The sequence below is a fragment of the Balaenoptera musculus genome, chromosome 17 (assembly GCF_009873245.2).
Source record: "Balaenoptera musculus isolate JJ_BM4_2016_0621 chromosome 17, mBalMus1.pri.v3, whole genome shotgun sequence".
Taxonomy (NCBI): Eukaryota; Metazoa; Chordata; class Mammalia; order Artiodactyla; family Balaenopteridae; genus Balaenoptera; species Balaenoptera musculus.
In genome coordinates, this window is record NC_045801.1 from 67,253,322 (window position 1) to 67,281,134 (window position 27,813).

The 27,813-nt window shown below is 37.2% G+C and overlaps 1 protein-coding gene across 5 annotated transcripts in view; it reads right to left on the bottom strand.

The window, feature by feature from the left end:
- PREX2 (phosphatidylinositol-3,4,5-trisphosphate dependent Rac exchange factor 2) overlaps nucleotides 1-27,813 on the bottom strand; it is a 287,018-nt gene that overhangs the window by 127,172 nt on the left and 132,033 nt on the right. For all 5 annotated transcript variants that reach the window (XM_036830767.1, XM_036830768.1, XM_036830770.1 and 2 more), the window contains exons 14-22: nucleotides 26,132-26,207; nucleotides 21,996-22,068; nucleotides 19,390-19,532; nucleotides 19,135-19,227; nucleotides 17,305-17,453; nucleotides 12,788-12,873; nucleotides 7,789-7,925; nucleotides 4,523-4,640; nucleotides 1,806-1,990 (exon numbers count right to left, since the gene is read on the bottom strand). In XM_036830767.1, the coding sequence (XP_036686662.1) occupies nucleotides 1,806-1,990; nucleotides 4,523-4,640; nucleotides 7,789-7,925; nucleotides 12,788-12,873; nucleotides 17,305-17,453; nucleotides 19,135-19,227; nucleotides 19,390-19,532; nucleotides 21,996-22,068; nucleotides 26,132-26,207 (1,060 nt within the window). The remainder of the gene's footprint in view (nucleotides 1-1,805; nucleotides 1,991-4,522; nucleotides 4,641-7,788; nucleotides 7,926-12,787; nucleotides 12,874-17,304; nucleotides 17,454-19,134; nucleotides 19,228-19,389; nucleotides 19,533-21,995; nucleotides 22,069-26,131; nucleotides 26,208-27,813) is intronic.

Below are 27,813 nucleotides of genomic sequence, written 5' to 3' on the forward strand. Positions count from 1 at the left end.
CTCCCTGCTGGATAAATCAGTACACTCTGATGGGGGAACACACTGCCCATATTTTAGTCAGAGTTACTCAGAACATTTTTTTTTCTCAGTTTAGTAGTACAACAACAAAAACTAAGGAAAACCATATCCTTGCTTGCTACTGAGAGCCTGGTACAGAGAGTGCATTTAACAAATGTTTGCTGAAGGAATGAATAAATGAGACTTTCTCTTGATAAAGTAAAAAGCAATGTTGCTTTCAGTGTCTGAACGCCGTCTGATAAAAGCATTAGATAAAAGCATCCACATGACGTATTCAACTAGTAAATCCTTTTGGCTGTTTTAATCAATTATAAGGCAGTGTGCGTGTGCGTGTGCGTGTGTGTGTGTACACCATGAATCACTGAGAATTTCCCATGAACTGAGAATTAATTATGTTTATTATTTATATGTAGCATTCATGATTGTTCAAAGATCACAAGGACTGATTACGCCCTTACCTGACAGTTTTATAATATTGTGTGAGACAACCTAGAGATGCTGTGTTTATCTGACCTCCTTCACCACCTCCATTTCCCTGTCTTGCAGAATATAGAGTGTGAGTTTTCTGTTTAATCACTAGTCTAGAAATTAGAGCTTACTTTATCATTAGCAGTGTGATCTTGGTTAAATTTCTTAATTTCTTTGATTTTTCTTCATGTGTAAAATAGAAATATGTGCAGACTAAGCTGTACAGTTGTCATATATAAAATAATCCATGTAATCTTGCCAATTTGAAATAGCTAGAAAATGAGATAAAATAATTACAATAACCTGATCCCAAACTCTTCCATGGATCCTCTTAATAGTATAATGCAGCTGGGAAGGGGTTGCATTTTGAAAATATAGATTCTCTATCAGTAGGTACATATAGCGGTACAATGCCATCAGAATAATGGGATTTTTTCAAAAGTTAACTTTCAGAATATAAAACAAAAACATAAAATAATTATTTTTGAAATAGTGCATTTGGATTTTTATATTATTTTTCTTCCACTAAAATAAAAAAATACATGTTATTAATCCTAGATCTATCTCAACTACACACATTCAAAACAAGAATTGAAATGAAGAAATAAAGGCGGCAAAGCTATACAAAAGCAGATGGAACACTAAAGCTCCAACCTGTGGAGGGTCCAACAGGAGTCTGATCGATTTACCTTGTGGAAGGATCATGAAAAGCAAACACAGGGTCACTGCTTAACTTAGCATATGTTTTATCCATTTGGATGAAGACCCCCTTTCTCCCTTCCTGTTCTGCTGTAGTCTAAGGACTAAGTACAAGATCCTTTGCATCTAAGAATTGTATAAATACCTGAAGATCTACTCATAAACTGACCTCTATGCTTCGAGCAATTTTATGAAATAAACATGAGACCTGCAGAATTTGAATGCATTTTACGACTTCAAATATTTCTTCACAGGGTTATGTACATCTAGGAAAGCACCACCTGTCATGAAAACCATCTGAAACGTATTCATGATACTGAATTAACAGACGTAGTAAACTTACTAAATGCAAAGACACCTTTGCCAAATCAACTAATGCTCGCCTGGGCAAGCGTCCCATCTAACATGACACTGTGCTCGAAGAGATCAATTTAAAAAAAAAAAAAAAAAAGACTGTACATAAACTGAGTAATGGGGGAAAAAAGAACAAGAAAAGGAACTTGAATGAGTGGACAGCTGAAACATATACAGCTATTTACATTTTTTAAAGTGGGGGTGAGGGAGGGTTTCTGTTGCTTAACGGAGAACAAAATCCCTTCCTTTGCAGGGATCGCTCGTACCTTGGCAGTGAGGCTGAAGAAACCTTTGGGCTCGATCATCTTCTCCACCACGTTGCACTTGATCCCGGCGGTGCTGTCATACTCGTACACGACGCCATACTCTAGGTGGACGTTATCCACCGTCAGACTCACGTGCTCCTTCTTCCCGTCGATGATGGCCATGGTGTTGAACTTGTCAATTACCTCTGGAATAAAGACAATTTTAATTCAGCAAATTCAGGAGGGGTTTGTTAGTCTCTTCAAATAATTTGAGTCTCTTTGAATAATTTTTAAAGAGTTCTTTAAAGGGTGACTAAATCTGCTGTGCTAAATGAAGCATCTATTCTTGTTAACATTTTTAAAAACAAGAACATTTAAAAAAATACATGATTGACCAATCCAAATCTTACCACTCTAACATGACTAGTCTTATCTTTGCATACCCATTTTGATCTATGGACCATATGTATGTCTATTTATACCTATATCAACATTAAACATACAATTTTTTCATTAAAAGCATGCATAACTTAAAGTCAGGGTTCCTAAAACTGCCTCAAACATTGGATGAATATTTTCTCAAAGCAGAAAAAATACAGAAAACCATATTGAAGAAGCAGAAAGGAGATGGAATAATTATTTTTTTAAGCAGAGAGCACCTGAATTTTCCCAAACAGCATCTTCTGAAGCTGACTCATTGCGAAAATGTGTCATTGTTCACTGTAATAAAATTTCCATCTGGAATGTATTCCTATAGGTTTTTGGCCAACAATCAGTCAGCTAGGGGAAAAAACACCTAAAGTCTCAAGCAAGAAACTGCTGAGGAATCTAACAGTAAATATTAAATAAGCGAAAACAGAATATTAGTTTACTTAACACAATTAAGCCCTAGAATAGCAGAAACAGTAAATATAAAATAGGCAAAAGCAGGGCTTCCCTGTTGGTGCAGTGGTTAAGAATCGACCTGCCAATGCAGGGGACATGGGTTCGAGCCCTGGTCCGGGAAGATCCCACATGCCGCGGAGCAACTAAGCCCGTGAGCCACAACTACTGAGCCCACGTGTCACAACTACTGAAGCCCACGCACCTAGAGCCTGTGCTCCGCAACAAGAGAAGCCACTGCAATGAGAAGCCCACGCACCGCAACGAAGAGTAGCCCCTGCTCTCCGCAACTAGAGAAAGCCCGCGTAGCAACGAAGACCCAACGCAGCCAAAAATAAATAAATAAAATAAATAAATTTATTTTAAAAAATAGGCAAAAGCAGAAAAACGGTTTTCTTTAAAATAATTAAGTCTAAGAATAGCTATAAATCAATTTCCAGAGCATCTCACTAACCCATTCTACCTTTCACTGTGGCACCAATGATGATTAGCAAAAACTAACTATAAATGAGGAATAAAAGCCTCAAGACAAGGTCCTGAGATTTGTCCTGGTTTAAATAAATAAGAGAGCTGATTTATCACTACAGCTTTGCTGCTCCAATGAGATTGAAATATTTCTGATGTCGTTCATGATCCGGGCAGCTCCTCCCAAGTGGCCTTCCAGGAATGGAGGGAAAACAGCCTTTCCTAAGTACCCCCATATGATTCAGTGTGCATAGCAAATTCTCCAGCTATGCTGGTTTGGAGGAACCTAATAGTACAATAAAAATGTCCAGAGACATCCACCAAGAGTATAAGCGGAAAGATACCAAGAAAATGTAGGAGAGGATTCAAGGACTTCCATGAAAAAGTTTATAATGGTATTCCAAGGTATTTGTTAAATGCAAATGTAAATGTAGTTGTCTCAGTCCCTTCACCCTGCGCCACTGAATAGAGTGACCTGCAGGTTTGCTTCACTGAGAAAACAGAAATGGTATGAGTCCATATCAAAAGATCTCTCTCCCCCTCATACTCACATTATTAGTTTGCCTCCTTCATTACTGTAAGAATACAGTAAAAGTTATTGAATCAAGAAAGTATTTTCAAAACAAGGACCTACTGTATAGCACAGGGAACTATATTCAATATCTTATAATAACCTAGAATGGAAAAAACTCTGAAAAAGAATATATATATATACGTATAACAATCACTTTGCTGTACACCTGAAACTTACACAACATTGTAAATCAACTATATTTCTATTTAAAAGAAAAGGAAAAGAAATGTATTTTCAAAGGAACTATGGACCTTCTAAACTAGGGCTTCTCAAATTGTAATGTACATACAGATAAGATCAGATCTTGTTAAAATGGAGATTCTCATTCAGTAGATCTGGGGTGGGGCTGAGATTCTGCGTCTCTGTCTTACTCAGGTGATGCTGATACTGCTGGTTTGTGAACCACAGTGGAGTGGGAAGGTACACACAATGTTTAAACTCAAAATAAGGAAACATCATAACTTGGGTTTGAATCCTCATACCACTAATTACTAGCTTGGGCACGTCCATTCACTATATGGGTCTCTATTTCTTCTCCCATAAAATGAGAATGATGATAATCACACCTTTAATAGATTTTCGTTTTTGATGACTTGATGAGATAATCCACATAAAACATTTAATAAAGTACCTAAGAAAGTGTCATAGCTATTCTATGTTAGTCACCAGCAATTACGACTTAGGGATTTGACGTGACATCTATTTGAGATGACTAAGAAGTGGCTTGAACATATAAGGTTTTCAATAACTGGGACTCGGCAATGGCACATGGACAAAGCATACTATAGGGCAATGAGGAGCAAAAGGAGGAACCCACCTTCTACTTTACAGTCAAAAGCATCCCCTGCTTCATCTCCTGGGGGTTTGGAGTTAGACTTCTGAAGGTCTTCCTGAGCGCTCTCAATGCTGTTATAAACCCATTGAATGGAATCTTGCTGGAAATGAGGGGGAGAAAGAAACCTCAGAGGTATTAGTGCTTCCTGAGATGCATATCCATTTCATAAACCTGCTTCAAAAGGAGAGTTGACAATCTTACTTATTCTTCTAGTTTAAATACAATAAAATACAATAACATTTGAAAGAGAAGGAAAATCAATGTCAGAAACTAATAGAAAGTCGGTGGCATTATTTTTCAACAGGGACTTCCCTGGTGGGGCAGTGGTTAAGAATCCGTCTGCCAATGCAGGGGACATGGGTTTGAGCCCTGGTCCAGGAAGATCCCACATGCCGCGGAGCGGCTAAGCCCGTGCACCACAACTACTGAGCCTGCGCTCTAGAGCCCGCGAGCCACAACTACTGAAGCCCGCGCGCCTAGAGCCCATGCTCCGCAACAAGAGAAGCCACCGCAATGAGAAGTCTGCACATCACACCGAAGAGTAGCCCCCGCTTGCCGCAACTAGAGAAAGCCCGCACGCAGCAATGAAGACCCAACACAGCCAAAAATAAATAAATTAAAATAAATAAATTTTTTAAAAAAAGATTACTAAGTCAGTGAGAATCTGATAGGATGACAAAACTAAAAAATATATATTTTTCAACAAACTGACATTTTTAAGCTTGAGATTTTTTCTTCCAAAGATAGATAATAGGCTTTTAAATAAGATGTATTTCCCAAATGTCTTAAATGACTCAAGTCTATCTCAAAATGAATTATAAATTACATTTTTAAATAAATGTTAGATAGACACTTTTCTGAAGAAGCAATGGTCTATAATTGTACAAATGATTTAAATGCTCTCCTAACAGTCACATATGTTTCAACACATTTAATGGTTTTTGTGAATCAAACCAATAAGAAAATTGGAAGAACACCTTTCATCTCATGGGGTTCCCAATTGATATAACTATCTTTTAATCCTTCCACGTCATAAATCATCCTATATTTTCATTGAAGTAGCAGTTCCTGTCATATTTAGATAAATGAGAGAGATGAAATGGCTACCAAGTAATGCTTTCAGGGTTGCATTACCACTTTAATGTTTGTACTTTCCCTAGGTAAGATGATAAGCTGAGTTGCATGAATGAAGTGTGATATAATTTGTACTATCCATTTTTCTCTAGTATTAACTTCACAATTGTGTTTGATTATTATATTGCTACCCATCATTAAAATGCTAGTTAACATTTAATCATTCAAGTACACCTTGGTGACCTGTTGTGACCTCCAAGTAACCACATCCCCCAGAGTCCACACCTTTGTGTAGCTCCTTCCCACACTCATCCTGGGCGTGGTCACGTGATCTGACTCTTCAAAGGGACAGCAGTGGCAAGCATGATGTAAAGAGCTGACTGCCTGTAATATTCCCTCTTGAAACCCAGACACCAGGCAGAAAGGAGAATTCTGCTAAGGAATGGAAAGGAAGGCCAGGTGGAGGGGCTCTGGAGTGACAGGCCATCAGGAGGGGAACCCCAGCACCAGTCAGTTCCCAGCAGAACAAAGCCACATCAGGACGAAGCCCTCACAGGAACCAACACCCAGTCAACCCGGAGAACCAAGAGAAACAATTAATCACTGTTGTTCTAAGTCACTAAGTTTTGGGACAGTCTGTTTTGTGGCAGTCGATACCCGATAGAGCACGTTATTCACTTAGTGAATTTTTCTGTCCATTTATTGCTTTTCTTAATTATTTCACTGATCAACACCTCTCCAACAAGGGAGACAGGGGAAATGAAAAGAAATGAAACTCAAATCAATTTGGCTACTTTTAAAAATTTTGATAGAAGGGGAAAAATTTGATCATTTTAGTATCTTTTTAAAACTTCATTTACGGGCTTCCCTGGTGGCGCAGTGGTTGAGAATCTGCCTGCTAATGCAGGGGACACGGGTTCGAGTCCTGGTCTGGGAAGATCCCACATGCCACGGAGCAGCTGGGCCCGTGAGCCACAACTACTGAGCCTGCGCGTCTGGAGCCTGTGCCCCGCAACGGGAGGGGCCGCAATAGTGAAAGGCCCGCGCACCGCGATGAAGAGCGGTCCCCGCACCGCGATGAGGAGTGGCCCCCGCTTGCCGCAACTAGAGAAAGCCCTCGCATGAACCGAAGACCCAACACAGTCAAAAATAAATAAATAAATAAATAAAATCTTTAAAAAAAAAAAAACAACTTCATTTACTAATACAGTTCAATAAATATTTATTAAACTACTGTCAACCCAAATAACCTAGGCATCTACGTGTGAATTCCAATCTGCTGTGCTCGTTTGACCTTATTAGTAAGCAAAATTGATCAGCTATTTTCTGGTGGGCTCAGTATTTTGCAGGATGTCAGTCCTGGCCTAGGAGAAAATAGCCACTCATCTTTCTGTTTTGGACACAAAGTCATATGCTCAAATCTAGAAAAGAGTACTTCACCGAGCATGACAGAAAAAAATAGAAAGCCTGTCCTTTAAAATTCCTTTTGCACTCAGTTAATTAATTTGAGAGAATTTTCTCTTATAATCCAACACTCCCTTGTATCTCATGAGATAATAAGCTTTACTTGTCAATTAGGATTCTAATTTTATTTTTGTATAGCACTTAAACTTTGGATCAGAGGACAGTGCTTAAAATTTTAAGTAACGGCAAGCACATATTGGTATTTTCTTTTAAAAGCTAAATCCAGCTACCTAAATAAAAATATATCCAACAGTCAATCACAGACCCTATAAAACCCACAATGTTTTCTTTTTCACAGAAGTTTTATAATAAACAGTGTAAGCATTTATAATTCATATATACAGATGGAGGTACATGCTGACCATTATAGATTCTAAGGCAATCACAAGAGTCAAGAAAACAGGTCAGACCTTTGGATTTCAATTTGATAAACAGTTAGCTATTTGAAAACTCATCACAATGAAAATGAAAATAGCCCAGAGCACTTTTTAAACTGGTGATAATACTGTAGCAGCAAAATGTGGACATTTAAGCAGAATCGATTATAATTAATTATGCAGATAAAACAAGCATTATGAGATTGAAAGTGCTGCACTTAAATGTGAACTTGGCAGTGGAAACCACAAACAGCCCTGGCACTATCCCATGCTGTCCCCGGGGCCTTCTGTGCAAGTTTGTGATTACAGCTACACCAGCCAAGGGAAGTTTACCTTCGTTGGTCTCCTGTACTTCCTGCAGGCCGTGACATGGGCAATAACACTGGCGTGTGTCTCTTTGCTGACATTGATTCCATTTACTTTGATGATACACTGTCCAGGGTGAAGACCAGCGGCTGCGGCCACAGTTCCTTTAAATACAAATGAGAAAACTGCCAAAAACTAATTTTAGGAATATGATTCATTTTTATCCCATATACCGTAAGGAAAGCAATTTTAAAATATGATAAACATCTAGCTAGCATGTTCTTGATGAATCTGGCTCTGACAGCAATGCCCTCTCAAAAATTCCCTGCTTTTTAACTGGCCATTCAAACTGTGTTGAACAAATATCTTCCCACCCCCTGAAGAATTAGTTTGAAGAGATATTGTGAAGAGACCTTTATAATGCTAATCAGTTATTTTCCCTTTCAAATGTCTAATCGACCTAATTTTCTAAATATGCATATATAATGGCACAATGAGAAAGCCAGAAATACATGCCTTTTTACCTTCCTTTAGTCTACAAAATCTCTAAATATTTAAACAGTATTCACTTTCATTTTTAAAATGCCAACAACTAAAAGAAATTCTTAAGGAAAAAAATCAAGTCAATTAGCAACTAGGAGTGGACTGGATTTGCTAAGAAAAATAAGAGTTCAGGATACGTACAAGGGGGTCAGGAACCAGACAATTTGTGGAGAATAAAATTAATCAGAAAACATCAACTGTCCATCATTTATTTGCAGAGATATAGTGGCATATCCTAACCAGTGAGTTAAGATTTTCAGAACCTTCCAATCATTACTATTTGATATTCTGAGCAAATCAACATTTACAAAGCACCGTTGCTAAATACAATGTACATAATTAACATCAATGATTATAAAACTTATCATAAGTATGTTAGAAGAGCCTTCCTTTGTAAGCAATTTCTCCCACGAAGGAATTATTAAACATCTTAAAGAACATAATTTATATTCAAGAAGAGAGTATACATTTCTTCTCACTAAAATTCACTCCCAGAAATATTAAGTGTTTTTTCTGGATTGAGCTGAGTCTTGAGGGAGGGAGGGACAATTGCAGCAGAAAGAACAGCCTAGAATCTAAAAAAAAGGGTACAAATGAACTTATCTACAAAACAGAAATAGAGTGACAGATGTAGAAAACAAACTTATGGTTACCAGGGGGTGGTGGGGAGGAGGGATACGCTGGGAGACTGGGAATGACATATACATACTACGAGATATGAAATAGATAGCTAATAAGGACAGGGGACTCTATAGCCCAGGGAACTCTACTCAATCCTCTGTAATGGCCTATATGGGAAAAGAATCTAAAAAAGAGTGGATGTATGTATAAGTGATTCACTGTGCTGTACACCTGAAGCTAACACAACACTGTAAATCAACTATACTCCAATAAATTTTTTTTTTAAAAAAAGAAGAAGAAGAAAAAAAAGAACCTGAAAAAAGGCACTGAGTCAAGAATAACCTGGACATTTGGGACCATAGGAGCAGTCAGTGTGAGCTTAGAATGAAAGTGGGTGAGAGAGACTGGAGAGCAAAGCAGAGGCAGGTTGTGCAGTCTCTGCGCGCTTTGCGTGAAGTCCTGAGTGTGAACCTTACTATACACGCAAGAGGAAAAACATTTCAGAATTTTAAGCAGATCACCCCCAACCCCCGCCTACGCAAACAGAGGATGGATCATCGGAGTTTAAGTCAAAAATCAAAATCACAGCAAGCATCCTCTGCAAATCCCCAGGACGGAATTAAGGTAGCGTTAGTTATAAAGGGGAGAACGAGATCAAGTATTTGATGTTTGATGATGGCGCTGACGGAAAGGCTCTAGCCTGCACTCAGGATCACTCCTGTGCCTTCGGACTCAGTGGCTGAGTAGATGGAGTTATTTAAATAAAGAGAGAATACAGACGGTAAAGCAGCTTCAGAGAATAGATTAAAAAGTTCAGTTGGAGATAATACTGGGTTTCTTAAGGTGCTAAAGGTGCATTTAGGTGGAGATGTTTAATAAACAATTAGATCTAGGCTATAGAACTCAAGAGATCTGGGCGGGAGAAAGAGATTTCGAAATCCCCAGCAAGGAGGATCAATATGATTGTTTATGGAGAGCAAGAAGGCAAAGAAGAGAAGAGCGTGCCAACAGTTCAGGGGTCAATAGATGAAGAGTTGGCAGAGGAGGGGTAGGAGAAAAATCTGAAAAGTACCATCTCAGAAATCAAGATAATGAACGTTTTAGGCCAACGGGAGCAGTCAGTTTAAACAAACGCAACAGAATATTCAGTTAAGACAAGAACTCTCAATGTCCATTGTATTTTCCAGTTAAGTCCATGATTACTCTTATAAGACATGGGTTACTCTTGGAGACGTGGGTAGGAGGTGGGAGGAGATGTCTATAGCACTGGGCTAAAATTCAAATAGGAAGTGAGGAAGGGCCAGCCAAAATAAAGACCAGTGTTTCAGGAAGTTTGGCATGACAAAAATAAGTCCTGAGAGCATTACTCTAGAGGGGAGGGTCTCAATCTTTGACATGCATACAGATCACCTGGGGATTTTGTTAAAATACAGACTCTGATTCAGTAAGTCTGAGATGGGGCCTGAGACTCTGCATTTCTAACCAGCTGCCAGGTGATGCCAACGTTGTAGGTCTGTGAACCACACTCTGTGTAGCAAGGATCTAGACAGGAAAATAAGGAAGAGGGAAGGTTTTGTATTTGCTGTTCAGTTTAAGACAGTTTTGTTTCTTTGTTTATTTCAATGAGAAATAATTGAGCATGTTTATAGCCTCTACTATAGTAATCCAGTGAAGAGAAAGGTTGAAAATTCTGGAAAGGGAATATCTGACAGTGTAATACCCCAGAGGAGGTATCTGAAGGGGTCGGCTCCAGAATACCTGTAGAGATATTAACCTTGAACTCCAGAGAGGAAAATGGAAGGCCTCTTCCTCTAGACTAGGAGAAAAATTGGTGATGGTAAAACAGCCAACAACGTGTGCAAAAAAAGGGTGTGGGACTTGGAGGGCTTCATACCTGGGAGCCTGAATATGTCTGTGAGGTGAAAAAGGAAGTCATCATGGGGGACAGGAGGTAATAATGAACAGAAAAAGAGACAGCTGATCAGACACATAAAAACACTGCTGAGTAGCAACAGGGGCTCAGTAAAAGACAAGACAGTGAATTGGGATGATACTAATTCCATATCCATGATAGTTTTTTCCTAGCTGCTCAGGAGAAAAAGCAAAGAATGTAGTTAGGTTTATCCAAAGCTGAAATAAGGTGGCCTGAGTGCACCTGAGGGATAAGCACAAGAGGACCCTCTATGCAAGTGAGAGACAGGGATGAGAGGACCCTAACGATGCTGACAAGAGTGATGGAAGTGACCCACCGTGGGGATAAAGCTGGCTAAGGAAGGACGTGGCACTTTGAGGGATATAATCAACCAGGAGAAAAGGAGAAGGATCCCGAGATCGGAGGTCCCAATGGAATTTTGTTTACCATTTTTTATCGAAGAACCAACCAAATTTTAAAGCAACCAGATAAGAGACCCAAAAAAAGAGACTGTAGTCAGAAATTGGCATATTAGAATTGTAGATTCCACAGGTGAAAGTCCAATTGTTGATATGCTCTAGTGTGTGACCATGGGAAAGGGCTGAAGAAGAAAAATGGGAAAGAAGTTTCTTTTTCTTATGGCAAAATTACAGCGCAAAAGGAAACAACAGACTAATACCATATTTAATATACACTCGAAAGGAAAAGCACATGAGTCTTTCTTTTACTCTTCAGAAGCAAAAAGCATAGTAACCAGAACTGGCCCTACCCTATGACTAAGTTCCCAAAATACAACCCTGCTCTTTAAAAGATACTGTAATAGGGAAACAGACACAGTTCGATTCACTTAGGTTTTCAGTTATTTCATAGTATCAATAATGTGACTGGCTCCTTTTTGGTTTAGTGAAAATGAAGGAGATATCTGATGTATCAAATATCCCATTTCGGTATGCAATGAATCCCATTTCAGTTTTATAATTTTAATGAGTTACTGGAAACATTTTAAATGTCTATTAATCTATGTGTTTTAAAATTCTGAGTGAAAAGACAAGTTTGGAAATAAGATTAATTTTTATCATACATATACGAATGAAAGCAATTTTATAATCTAATAGGGGTCTAGCTAGTATATTCTTGATTAATTTGATTCTGATAGCAATGTCCTCTCAAAATTTTCCAGTCTAATATTGGAGTGATCATGTTAAGATGCTCTGCAGTTCACATATCTTAGTAACGAAAAGCATGCATGTCTCTCGTTAAGATAAACACGTGGCTTCGTACGCTTAGATGGTTCCTTCTTGCTACAGCAGCAATTTACTTACTATGGTCAGCAACGTGGGATCTAACAGTTATTCCCTTAAATCACATTCGTGTTAGCATAAAATTTAAAAGTACATATGTTAACAAGAGATATCAAAGGCTGATTTGCCTATCAAACAAAAAGAGAATAAAATATAAACGTAAGTTTTGGGTCACATAAATTATTTAATTTAAAATGCATTTTATGCTTTTTAAAATGCATGGCTTATGAGAATAAAGCGATAAAGTAATCATAGAGCAACAGACATTATGTAAAGCAAACAGATCATTCTTAAGCCCAAACACTCACATCTTTGAATTGCTGACAAAAATATAATAATTTGCTGTCAGAGAAAAATACAAAACCTTAAAGTCATTGTATCCTTTGATTAAACTAAAGCATGCAGAAAAGTGAGATTGGGAAGTATCATTCTCTTATGAATTTTTAACAATGATAAATAGGTCTTACAATTTGAAGAGTGTTTTTGAAAATATTGCTTTAGGGATATACTACCATTGAGCTAATACAGTAGAAATACCAGTGAGAAAATTCACAGCAACATGATTATGCACTTTTAAACATACTGTTGTTCAGCAAGCAGTATCCAAACCTGCTGGCGAGCTGGTCACCACACAGGATGGATTTCTCACCTCTTCCCACAGCATGCACCACCGAAGGGCCATATCCTCGGATCTGGAAGCCAAGTCCCTCCGCTGAATCTGGGATTTTCACTGTCCTAAAGCCAATCAAAAATAAGGTAAGATGATTTTAAAACGCCACAGTTGGTTGAAACAATAGTTGTCCACACCTTTATTCAGTCCTTCAGTAAATGCGTATCATAGTCTCCCGTGTGAAAGACACTGGGCTGGACAAGCATGGTGGGCACCCTTCCAGGGGCCCAGAGCAGGCACGTCACCCTGAGCTCCTCCACGGAACACAATCGTTGTGTAGAACATCCTGAACAAGGAACAGGAGCTGGGGTCAGACAAACCTCGCTTTGAATCTTGATTTAGTCACTTCATAGCCGGATAACTTGGATGAACTCCTTAACTGAGCCAGTTTCCACGGAAAGCTGATGATGTTAACATTACTTTGCTGGGTGTCAGTGGAGATGAAAAGAGAAAGCTTTGGTAAGCTGCCCTGCTGTGAACTATGTAACTACTTAGTAAAATGGAAGCTTCTCTCCTTAGTTTACTCTGACAAAGAAGGCATCAGTACGCTGTGAAATCTCATCGTTAAAATTAATATAAAAGAAACACAGGGTTCACACGTTTCTACCTGTTGGGAACTTCAGCAAAAAGCAACAACAAAGAGCTGGTTTTAAAGAACAGATCTGTCAAACACAATATCAAAAGAATTTAACAGTATGATTAACTTCTGTGTTTATTCAGTGGAATTTTAAAAGGATAACACACCAAAAGGTAAATGAGAATAAGAAAAGCTGTATTTTTAATGAATCCACATGGAAAAGAAGATGAAGAGATGGATACCTTGAGTCAGCCGTCATGGCAAACCAGGGAGGGATGTCCCACTGGTAGTAATAAATGATCTACTCCACGGAAGGAAGGCCGAAATCAGAAAGCAACAATGAAAAGCAGAGAACACGAGACAAGACGGAACATAATAACAATAAAAATGAGTTTAAATAAATTGCCAGAGAGCGCAAAGACAAATGAATACAACCCAATAAATTTTGATGGATGGCCCTTGATGCCCCAGAAACAAAAGTGTTTTCCGAAAGATGATGAATTAATTATGAAATAAAAGTTGGCAGCACTTCAAGGGCACATTAGACAGAATCAGAAGTCAGGTACAACAGCACTTATTTGCAGTCTATGAAGGAGCAACACCGCATCTAGAAAACTCGAGAAAGCCATACACTGCCCTGAGGGCTGAACGCAGAGGCTGGCCCCGCAATTTAAAATATAACCCTGGCAGGCATTCAGGCATTCCGTGATAGAAATGCAAACTGTCTGTTCTAGGGGAGCCTGAAAATGTTATTATAAATTAGGTGACACACTATGAAGTGATCTGAATATTGGTGGCACAGAGGTCACGGAACTAATTCATCCTGTATCCTTAATTAAACGCTTTGATGGATAAGGCTGTATCTGCTTCCTTTGAACATCACCTTGGCACTACTCTGTGTCAAAGGTACACTGGAAGATGGAAGATAGAACTGACTGAGGAAAAGAAAAGGGAATAAATACATCTTCTGAGCATGAAACCAAAAACAGAGGTAGCTCATGCTTCTGTATGTTACGAATGAGAGTTCACTTTTGCTGAAATAACTTGGAGCTTTCTGGCCATGGTGAATTATTGTTGCTTTTGGACTGTGAAAAATTCATAGTGAACTCTCAAAACTCTTTCTGAGTAAGGTCTTCTATCTTTCTTATATTGCTAAGCAAGGTTGATCTTACTCTAATCTTCAAGAAGATGATGATATTTTTTCTTAACAAAATTTATACAGAGCACCGTGAGATGCATTTTGTTCATAATACTGGGCTCTCTTCATAAAACGACCTTTGGAAAACATGTTCCCCTGCTGGGACCACTATACGATTAAAAGAAGAATTAAATTTATACAAGAGGAATGCTCATTTCCTGTAGGAAAATAAGTGCACTAAATTATCTGCTACAAAGCCTTCTGAAAATTTCCTTGATGTTATCAAGTGTAAAATACAGCTAGGTTCAAAAGAAAAATTTTGTTGTATTTACCCGTCGTATTTTTGCCTTTTTCCCCCCAAACAGGATACTACATAAATTATAAGTAGCTATTATAAGAAAATATGAAAATGATTTATAGGAATCATATGTTAGAATAAGGACATATGAAAGGAAAGGTTATAATACTTCAGACAAACTAAAAATAAAAAGGAAAAAATTGAGTACTCCATCCTCAAAACAGTTTTGAAATAAAATGTAAAATGTGCTCTTGAAAGAAGCAGTGAAAAAAAAATAAAATGAGAGAATAGATAAGCATCACAGATAACATCACTGGAATACATACTACATGCAGAACACATGAATAGGTTCTTCTTTTTTTTTCTTATTTAATGCTACCTTTCATAATGTACCTCATAGGTGCCCAATACATTTTATTTATTTTTATTTATTTATTTTTTTAACATCCTTATTGGAATATAATTGTTTTACATTGGTGTGTTAGTTTCTTCTGTATAACAAAGTGAATCAGCTATACATATACATATATCCCCATATCTCCTCCCTCTTGCATCTCCCTCCCACCCTCCCTATCCCACCCCTCTAGGTGGTCACAAAGCACCGAGCTGGTCTCCCTGTGCTATGCAGCTACTTCCCACTAGCTATCTATTTTACATTTGGTAGTGTATATATGTCCATGACACTCTCTCACTTCGTCCCAGCAAACCTAGATTTGTTTAATGTTCTTAGCACCTCTGTGACATAAGCACTCTTATTATCCCCATTTTTTATGGATGAGTTTGTTGAAGCAACACAATTAGCAAGCAAATGGTGAAAGAGAGGCTTGAACCTGGATGGGAAATATCGGGTTTCAGATACTGTGCAGCAAACACGGAGGGAAGAGTCAAAAGACCCAGGTTCCAACCCTGCTCATCTAGCAATTAATTCTAGGACTGAGGATCTGCCCCTTTCTATTCAGTATTGAAGCTGATGATTTTAAAGTCCTCTAACTTGAAATGTCTATGATCAGTGAAAAGTATTTGCCGGGTTAAATGAGGGGGCAAGGGGCCATGGAGAGGGCCTTTAGTTTACTAATGATTGCTTTGGAATACTACTGCCTTAGTCCTTTCCAGTCTGTCCTTTTCCTTTTAAATGCCCTCAAATTGTCCAGAGGTAGGCAACTAGATAAGCCTCATCCTAGATAGGGTTGGATAAAGGGTGACTAATAGATCATAATTAGGTTTAGAGAGAAGACACTGTCATGGTTATTTGGTGCCCTGTATCTCAAAGTCTTCCTAAATTACTAACTTTAATGAGTCACTCTCACTCCTTCAGACCCCTTGGTAAGCTGTGGGTAGAAGCTAAAGCCTCTACCTTGATGACACTGCAGAATCTAGCCCATTACACTGCACTTTAACTCTTAAGATAAATGATGGGCCCAGCTATTGCTGAAAATATATATTAAGGTAGGGAAGAATACTATACCATATATACTTAGAATATTTTCACAAGTAGTTAAAATAAACCTTTTTGTTTCTGAAGTGGTAACCTTCATTTATCTTCAAATTAATGAAGTTGCTTATTACTAATAAAATAATAGACTTCAATTTTAAATAGTAATATTGATATAATCATAGTACATTAAGACATTATGCTAAGCACCTTATATACATTCTCTCGATTAAGTAATTAGTTAAACAAATCATGGAAATCTGATACAGGAACACGAGACCATCAATGATTTGCAGACAAAAAGCTAATGTTTTCCAAGTATATCCATAATATCTTGTTAATTTTTTTCAAAAAACCCCCCCAGATCATTAATCATGTTCCCATTTTATAAATACGTGATTGTATGTACGTGTGTCAATACTTAAGAAAAATCAACTAGCACTGAATTTCAAAAAAATAACAATGGTCATTTATGGATAATATGATTATAAGAAAATGTCTTCCTTTAGAAAAACCTGTACTCTCTAACTTTTCTATACTAAACATAAGTTTTTTTTCTTATCATAGGTAGATAGACATATTTTTTTAAATAATGGACATATTACTAAGTACATGAAAGCACGGAAGTGTCTGTCACCCAGGTTTGATGCCATCTCCTATGAACATTTAATCACAAATGGTATCTAATCAACTCATAGTCCCTGAAATTCTTGGAGCTGAACATGGCAGAATAAAGTTTTCATTGCCAAGTGTTCTACTAGTTTTCTTCACTCATCATCAAACTCAACCCAACCCAGACCAGAAAAACTGGGGCATCAAAAGGAAAATATTATTCTGTTGAAACTACCTGATTTAAGTAGCAAGCATTTAACCATCATAAGCAACGTATTTTTTCCCATTATCTACAGACCAGTATCAGTTACGTTGGTGACGTTTAAATGTGCCAAGCAGTGAGATGCTTACTTCCAGATGTTTACTCCGTTAACTTTTCTATTTTATTCACCTATGTCTATTTTTTTTTTAAAAAACACACATAAATTATACAACTTACTCTCTTGGCTTTGTGCTCACAAGAACTCTTAGAGGTTTTCTGCTATTTAAGCATGACTTCAGGAAGCAATCCACTTCATTGAAAGGTCTCATAAAAACTAGGTCACCATTAATAGCAAAAATCTTCTTCCCAACTTCCATGCCAGCCATCTAGGAGAGAAATAGCAAAAAAAAAAAAAATTAAATTTTATTTTAATAAGAAACCTATTTTTTCACAGAATTAGAATCTGAAAAGGTCTACAACTTAGAGATTTTGACATTTTAACACATCTGCAATGTTTTCATACAATGTTACAATACAGAACTGTGGAAGAGATAACACAGTTACTCTCTTTGACCTAGTTTTAAATTTGATCACCCATCTCTACTGAAATTCTCCTCCCTCCCTCCAGGACTTAACATTGTACTTCTCCTGTAACCCTTTTTTTCTGTTATATTTTATAGTTCTTCTTATTTCATCCTTTTAACGACAGTCAAACCCCAGGTTAATTTTTTTGCCTGTGTTTTCCATCTATAGCCAAATAACTGAGAGAGTTTCAACCTCTATATAGACACAGATAACAACCAAATATACATCTCTAGCCTGACATAGCTTAGGGGACCACAGGGCAGGAGAGAGAAATGGCCTGGAACCAAGAAAGAGCTCCAACAGGCACAGATCACAAGATGCTGGAACGATGACAAGGAAGACATTATCTCTCCATGCCAACCAGGCCAATCTTCTTAACCAACCCTACTGCCTATAAACTATACACTGTTTTGGTTACCAGCCAAATGATGAAAACCCAGGAGAGGGCATTTTATTGGTGGCAGAGTCAGATGAAGCTGGGCTCCAAGAACACCCTCTGAAAATGACCGGGGAAAACATTTCCTCATCATAGAAAATAATAAAAACAGTCATTTGTTGGCCAGGCCCACCAACAGAGTATGAGCTGAGCAGAGTTATTTTGTTTGAAATTAATATGCTGTACATAAAGCTCTGTCTTGCATGAGGTTGGTAAAAGACAGAGACCTTGGGCGTCAGCAAATAGGGTAAGTGACAGTTTGCTACTAACTTTAAATAGGTTCAAAGTTAAAAGCCATGCTTCATTCATTTTCTCATTCTTTATTAAAAATTTATATATTGAGACATTTGCTTGAGGAGTAAGCATATTATAAGCCAGGCAGAGGTAGGAATACTTTAAACCTGACATACTTGGGATATAACATTAGAAGGTACATTCCATGAGGGCAGAGAACTTTGTTTTGTTCACTGCTGTATTACCAGAGCCTAGAACACTGCTAATCACGTAACAGGCACTAAATAAATATTTCTGAATGAATGAATGATCAGGAGATTCCTTTGTTTAAAAGTCTGGTAAGGTGAGAGTACATTAATCACATTTATCGGCATTAACCCAATGAGAAAATAAATCAAAGCATGTGCTTTACAGATGGAAATTGTACTTAAATAAGACAATCAAAAGTGATAGGAAAATAGAAGATACAGCCCTAAATTTAATGGAAGAATCATGCGACATACACAATACAGTCTCACCCTATGCAGTCTCCACAGGGTTGCAGGCTAGAATCGGACATGGAATAAGCCACCTGGACTCCTAGGAGGTCAACAGTTCAAGCTGTAGATCTCTACAATACCTCCCCCCACTATCCTTAAGTACCCAGACATCCGCTGTCACAAATCCCAACAGTATTTAAAAGAACCTCAGAATAAGATTATTCAGAAACATTATTTTCCATAAAGATACTTAAAGGCTGATTTCACTTTGTTTAAAACTTTTATGTTTGTATGTCACGGACAAAGTTAAATAAAAATGCTAATTTACATTACCTCAGCATTAGACCCCTTTTCTACCAACTTTATTATTGGAACTTTATTTTTGTCTTCTAACCCAAAACCATAGCTGCCTTCATTGGATTTAATCTGAAATGCAAAATATTAACATTATTAATAAAACAACTATGAAAAAACTTATAAATCAAACAGAATGAAATAATATGTTGCATCACTGTCAAACATGTTTATGTAATCTCCTGTTAATGTCTAATCAAGAAGAAAACTTGCATAGCACAGTAATAAACTTACCAATAATGATTTGGCTATAACATTTTCTACAACTTTTAAATCATGTTTCATCAGTCGATGTTTCATATTTGATCCTTCCATTTCTTCATCAGCAAAAAAGCGGAAAAGTAAGGGTTCATCTTTGAATTCACTTTTTTCAAGGACTATGGAAACAGAGAGAGATTCAAACTGTTTCAATTACCCCCAAATTGACCTCAGTGTCCATACTGACAGACCCTTCAGTAAATTAATACCCTGTCCCATTACCTAGAACAAGTTACATTTACAAATATCCCAATAACCCTTTTTTTATTCCTATAATTTCAAGCCAATGTTTCCTTTAAATTACTATTACCTAAAGAATTTTGAATTTTTAAAATAAGTAATATTTTTTTATTGTTAACTTTTTTTTCTTAACCAAGTCTGCCACCTTTCCAGATTAAAACCCAACTTTAAGTCAAAGATTATAATGAATCAAAAAATGTATGCAATTCAAAACAGAGAAACCCACAGTGTTTCGAATTTGTAGTAAACATTTTAAGTAAAAACACAAAAACATTTCTGTTTTTAATATCCTGCACAATTATGGGAAAATTCAAATGGGTTAACTGTTGCCCTTATGTGTGTGACCAATTCCCACTGTGGTCGCTTTTATGCCAACCCTTCAAACCAGAAAGATGTCTTCTGGGCGAAAAGTGATTTTAGTTCCCACTAATGCCTAGTTCTTTTCTGTAAAAACATTATTCTCAAAAAACCTTATTTCTGCAAAGGTCAGTTTTTTCCCTTTTATCTGAACATTAATATTTCCCCCCAAAGTCCCTAAGCTTCCTGGCACGCTCTCATGACATAAGGTATATGTTTTGTTAGCCTTTTTAAAAATAAAGCTAAATACTAACAGAAAGAATTTGTACTCAGTGAGGCCCTGACAACTGTCAAAGTGTCTTAAAAGAGAAATCTCTATTTCTCCTTATCTACCCTTTTACCCTGAAGCTTGCTTGTTGAGACAGGTTGATTCACTGAGTCAGGGATCGAAGATCTGCAGTCCCAGGGCACAGTAGAATGTTAGGCTTTATCATAAGACAGACCGGGAGCTCAAATTCCAGGTCTGGGACTGATTCTGGGTACAACACTAGGAAAGTTACTTAAACTCCTTGAACTTCAGTTTCCTCACCTGTAAAATGCAGGCAATAAAACCTTCTTCATAATGTTGGACAAAACTAAAATGAGGTAATAAGTGTAAATAACTTGGCTTATAGTAGGCAACCAAAAATGACAGCTCTTTTATTTCATTATTTTAACAGAGGTCCAAATCACAATTGTTGACTAGTTGTATGTACGAATTGACCTTTGAATGGAGGCCTGGTTGACAACGTGAGTTAACAAATGAAACTACCAACCACAAGTTAAAAGGTAACACAAGTTGTAGCTGACAAGAGAAATGAGGATATAATTGAGATCGCGTTAGGTCTTGCCTACATGACCTAAGCAGTTTCCCAAAACTCACATGGTGTTTCTGCTACTACTTTTTTCCTCCACCAAATAGTCAGGCTAAAGGCAGGGAGAGAGAACATCAATAAGGCCAGGCATGAGCGGAACTAGCTGTGCTTTACTGACAGAGACTTTCATAGGGAAAACCTTTATTGTAACTCAATATTTTAAAATAAATACTTAGATGAAATTGCTGCTTGTTGACACTTTAACGAGAAAAATAATCAAAACCTTTGAAGGCTGATATTATAGTTTTAATCCCCTATAATGATGTCATTCCTTCCATTCCATTGTTGGCTCTTCAAAGACTGATATTTCCCCTATCACAACTCATACAGTGGTCCAGAGATACTAGAATGTAATGGAATTCCCAAAGGAATATACGATAACCAAGGATGCTCTCAAAATCGCTGTAACTTCTGCTGTACTTCTTTTCTTTGGAAAAAGGTAACAACTTTTGGGTGTAATTGACAAATAGGTACAAGAGCTATCAAATATACACATACACAAATATTAACAACGAGAAGAGATTGTTTGGGTTTATGGAATCTATAAGATGGTATGAATAGAGAGGGAAAACTAAGTCTCATTATTTTTATAAATTTAAGGGAAATGAAGTCATCAAACAAGAAAGAAATTCAATCTTTAATTAGTAGCCAAAAAGAAACAGATTTTTTTGAGATTTATAATTTTGTTCTCTGAGATAATTTCGAAAGCATTTTTCTAAAAATAACAATAAATGTTCAGATTAAATGCTCTCATTTAATCAGTTTAATATATACTAGCATTAAAAAAAAAAAATGGGTGTGACCTAAAATAGTTTCAAAGAGATATATCAGCTTTTTTTTTTTTTTTTTTTTTAGAAACTTCTAGTTCAAGCTGTTGCTTTTTTGGAATCAGTCTAGAAAAACAGAAAAGAAGTCATGGCAACTGGTAGATAATAGTCGTTAGACACGGCAAAGGCACCAAAGTGACACTGAATGCAGATGTGGTGAACCAACAGGGACACACGGCAAGACCCAGATAGTCTTGCTGGTTTGTCTCTAGATGACTTCTCTGGAACACTGAGACACTCCCAGTGTCCTAACAAAACAAAACAGTGAAATACATCTGTAAGCTTCCACAATAACAATCCCTACCATGGTGCATAAATCCATTGTCACAGAGTCCAACGCCAAATATCATTGCCTCTTCTCTGGTGCGGCAATCCCCCTGTTAACCACAAAAGCCCTGTACAAGTTAATAGGCAACTGAAGATTTTGCTGCATCTTAACTACATTTGACATTTCAGCACTGTACTGACAAAGTCATTCATACATTAGGACAGACGTCGCTTTCATAAGGCCACGATCCATCTAAGGGTTATAAAACCTTCACTTGATTATGAAAATATCTTCTTCTGACATTACATAAAAAATAAAGATTTCATACTTCTTGAGAAAAATCATGTCTTAGTTAAAAGGAAAATACATAGGTAACTAAAATTTATTGCTACCACAAACGATCCCTTTCTCTTATTTCTTTGATCTTATATCGCAATTATGTATCAAGGAAATATCCTACTTATTGAAAACTCACTAAATGAAACTTGCTAAGTAAAAATTATTATGCGTGATCTCAGCTATCACCTCCCTTCCACAAAATGGCCTTGCTCTTTAAGTACCCCCAAAAAAACCTACTAATCTAGGGTGACTCATAAGACCCTAAGAGTGTGTTGTTCAGTGAAGTCAGCAAATGCAAGCTTCTCTTTCTCTATCTTGCCAAAAAAAAAATCAGCTCATATAACTGATCCCCAAAAGAAAGCCCAATGCAAACTTGTTATGATTTTTATCTAGAAAACATCTATTTTATTCATTTAAGTATGAATTCATATACAGTCTGCCCTCCGTCACCACGGGTTCAGCATCTGAAGATTCAACCAACCACGGATCAAAATTATTCAGAGAAAAAAAATCCAGAAAGTTCCAATAAGCAAAGCTTGAATTGCAGGACCAGACACTGTTTACATAGCATTTACATTACATCAGGTATTATAAGTAATCTTGAGATTATTTAAAGTACATGGGAGGTTATTTGCAAGTACTACTCTATTTTATGTAAGGGACTTGAGCATCTGTGGATTTTGGTATCTTCAGGGGTCCTGGAACCAATCCCTCGTAGATCCCAAGAGGGCCGACTGCATATGAATATATATGTGTATATGTATGTATGTGTGTCTATATGTCATGACAGTTGTATGTTTTACAGTTTAAGAAGTGCTTTCTTACATATTATCTCATTTTTCCTAGTCCTATGTTTTAGCTCTTAGGTACAATACTCTACCAAATCCATCCTCTCTTCTCTCTGGCTTCTATTTCATTTCTATCTCAACACCCTAACCCAGTGTTTCTTCATTTCACTTCTAAATTGCCATAATTTTTTCCTGTACTTTCTCTAACTTATTGCCTTTATAGAATTAAACTTTCTTACACAGGAATATCATGTTCCAAAACTTTAAACTGACTCTCTTTTTTAATAATCGTAAAATATCAAAATTTTCTGTTGGGCTTTCCAGGCCTCCCATAATCCTAACTTCATTCTACCCCTCCAGCCTCATTTTCCAAAGGTGGGGTCACCTTCACTCTTGTCAAGTTGACCCCCCCAACTGTAACCCTTCACACATTTAAATTCTACCTATCTGTCTATCAAGGACCAAAACAAGTGCCACCTCATGCTGTGACAACTCCACCCCTCACTAATCCTCCTGTTAACTAACAAGACATTTATAATCTGTATCTTTGGACAACGCATCTGTGCCCTTTGCAAAATATAGCTGTTAAGTAACTTTTATGAATTCACTCAAAAGATTTTTTTTTCTGCCACAAAGTGTGCCAAGTGCTACAGACAGTAAAGCACTCAAACAAAAAATACTTCCCTGCCCTCTAGCAATTCAAATCTGGTGAAGAATTTAGTCACTTAAAATATGGTATATGATAAGTACCATCATCCAAAAGCTGTCAGATCTAGACTATACTCCAAACAACATATAGACTATCACACTGGCGTCAGTTCTCTATTTGGTCCCCTTAAGCTCTCCAAGTCAACTCAATGTTCCGGTCAATGCTAGAAATTAAGTTTTATTATCACTTGAGAGCCTTGGTGGAAAGAGACCCTTACTTTTAAAAACTCTCTTTTTCATCTTAGATTAAGAACTGTAACTTATCCTTCTCTTATCATTCCATCACCATGTCTTTCTTTTCACAGCCAGCCCATATTGTCCTAATCTGAAGCTAGAGTTAATCAGGTCTGAAACCTACATTTGGATACATTTTACACTATCAGAATCATAAAGCTTAAGTGACAGAGAAGAGCTGACATATACAGCTAGTCCAGTAAGCAGAAAACAGTTGTGAAAAAAAAAATCTAGAGAGATTAAGTGACTCAACGAAGTTTGCATAACTGCTTATCAGCAGAACTGTCATCAGACACCAGATTACCTGAATCCCCAGTCCATTTCAATTTCTATTACATACAATTTCTACAGACGTTGTCCTAACAGACCACTAAGAAAACCTGAAGAAAAAAAAGAATTGCAACTTGGTCCGTTTTTTGAGCAACTTATTTTAGTCTTCTAATATTCACACTTGGAAAGTAAAAGTGCCAAAAAGGAAAAAAAAAAAAAAAAAAAAAGTTGATAACTGACTTCCTGAGTCAGAACTTTAAATATTTATTCAACATCAGCTTTTGCTTCAAAAAAACTTTCTTCAGTTTTCCCATATAATCAACATATAGTACAAGAATTCATGTGAATTCTGTAACAGTTTAATTTCTAGGTGAAATTCCAACTCTGTTACCAAATATAGAGCCAATCCCAATGACACACACTGACCATAGTGTTATAAAAGGCTCTCACACTAGTAAACCCACTGGACATAGGAATTTGGGTTTTATCGAAAAAGAACTGTTTGGTTTAATCTAAGATCTTAATTTCTAGATAAAATAAATCTAAGTGCCATAAAATGCAAAAATAGGTGGTCTTGGATAGTGTAGAAGTTAATATTAAAAATAAAAATCTCAAAATGTATGTGCACAGATGAATCAAATGTGAATTAAACGTTAATATTTGAAACAAAAAATAAACATTTCTATGACTGAGCATCAAACGTTATTATCCACTTGCAACAAAGGAGGTAGGCTAATTTCTTCAACAACAGAAAAGTAAATTGACTCAAATATCCAAATGTAATGACAACATTTCAACCAAGAAATATCTCCTTTCTCAAAATAGTAAGTTCTGTCAAAGTGGATATCAGTTTTCTTAGCCTTTTCTTTAATCCCTGGAAAACATTTGACTATTTATTAGTTAGTTGATCTAGTACAAAAAACATTTAAATAAATTTATATTTGAATATCTATTATGATGGGCTAGATGCCTTGAGTTGCAAATAACATTTTCTCAATACCAGTTATCAGCTCCCACATTCTAAGAAGCAGAACAACAATCACAACAAATTTTGTACTTTCCTATTTACAGTGTATGCAGATGGATACCAAAGCTCATATTAGCAAAACACAATTATTATCTAACAGAGAAGAAGGCACAGGGAGATTAGAATAACCTGCTAGGACTAAAAACCAGATGCCTTAAAACAAATCAGTGAACAAAACATACAAGTGGGCTTCCCTGGTGGCGCAGTGGTTGAGAGTCTGCCTGCCAGTGCGGGGGACACGGGTTCGAGCCCTGGTCTGGGAGGATCCCACATGCCGTGGAGCGACTGGGCCCGTGAGCCACGACTACTGAGCCTGCGCGTCTGGAGCCTGTGCTCCGAAACAAGAGAGGCCACGATAGTGAGAGGCCCGCGCACCGCGATGAAGAATGGCCCCCGCTCGCCACAACTAGAGAGAGCCCTCGCACGGAAGCGAAGACCCAACACAGCCAAAAATAAAATAAAATAAATAAATAAAAATTAAAAAAAAAAAAAAACATACAAGTAATTTTGGTATATGCACATTTATTTAAATTATACTTGATTTTTTTGATGGATCTCAGATGATATTTTTGAATCAAGAAACACCTTCCTCTTGAAAGACAATATCGCATAAAAATTAAGTCTGGGACTCTGAAGTCAGATGATCCAGGTTCAAATCCTAACTCTGCTTCATTTTAGCTGTATGAACTTGGTCAAGTTATTTCACTGTCTCATTGGCAAGTGGGGAGTTTTAAAAAGTACCTAAATCACCTCAAAGTCTAAAGCAGCAATGAATGTAACTCAGCAACTTCTATTTGTCTATTTACCTGTGCAATTAACCAGTCTATCAGCTTGTTGGCCATAACCACAGATTTGTAGGTTCTTAAGTGGTAATCTTTATCTCTATAAAGGAAGGAGAAAGCAAAAACATTAAGCAAGAGGATAAGTAAGCACAAGGAACCATTTTATTTCGTATCAGTGTGCAACAGAGAAGTTTACTCAATGTAATTTGAATCGACTGTCCCACTTATGTGTAAAGAAGACAGCTTTACAAGGTGTACACACCTGAAAACTCCCTTCACCAGCTCACACCAGGAGAAGAAACCCACAAGGAGACCAAAACAGGACACTTCTTCTTTCACATTTTCCTATATCCAAACTGACTGTTAATGCTATGTTACCTGGTAATAACTTGGCTAGAAATACAATAGCTCATTAGTAAAAGAATAATAAAATAGAATTCCCTCCCTTTAAATCAAGACAGAGTCTACGAAAAATCTCCTCCAAATATGGAAAATAAAGCAACCCCTTGTATTTCTGCTCCTGAGTTCTCCAGGAAGGCAGGATTTGCCCCGGAGGATTATTCGTTAGGCTCAGCTGTAGCGGGAGACCTCAGGCCTGTCCGGAGGGAAACACACCGAGAACCTCGTCGTTCATTTTGTCTGATGAGACCACGGACTCAGTCACACTGCGTCCCCAGGCAGCCCAGGGGATCCTGGCTCTCCACAGCAGACTCTCCTTCCTGCAGACCTCCCCGTTCTGAGAAACGTTTCAAAGTCTACTTAGATACCAACAAAGTGCTCGTGATCAGAACAAGGCCGCAAGGGTGGAAACCTATCATTCATTTACTTTGCAGGCCTGGATCAAAACGGAATGAGAAAACGACAGTCTTTTCATAATGTCAGAAAAAATCCAAACTGCAATCAACTTGGCGTGACAAACAATTACTGGCTATATTCATGGTTCTTCAGCTTCTGTCAGTAGTTTACAATTCATATTGACATCATTTCATCCATTTTCATAAAACGCTCCCCGAAACATGATTGAAATTTCTGAGATTTCAATAGTGAATGCACTAGTTAGCCAGTAATCAACAGCAGATTTTTTTTAAATCTTTTTAAATCTACCTCCCCATTTCTGATACCTCATCACCCATTTCATCTTGGTTTCCGTAAGTGTCAATAAGAAGGACAGAGTAGTCTTTTATAGACCACATGTGGGTCTGTGGATTCTTCACCCAAGTCATTTTTCTTTTCATAAGCTGAGTTCACACATGACTATCATACATTCCATCTGTTTTATGGGGTTTTTTCCCGTAAATTTACCTTGGACAACTCATAAACCATTGTCATTTCTAGCCAAAGAACAATTCCTTCTTATCAGCTCTTTCAGAATGTAACTTTCTTGATAAGAAATCCCACGTGGCTAAAATATATTTTCAGAACACATTTTCTCACATGTGAAACCTACATATATATACACATGTGGCATGAAAAAATTATCCAGTATCGTTTTCTATTAGTTTAGCAGAAAAAAACCTTAAGTATCCATGCGCTGTTAAGTAACCATCTTTTAGCATTACGTTATCCAACATATTTACAGAGTGCCTGTGCCAGGAATATAGCAGAGAATCAACAAATGTTGGTTCCTTTCACCTCTTTTTACTTCGTGAAGCCTGCTGTGAAAGTGGACAGGGCATTTTCAGGAGTAATAGGTAAAATTCTGTTTT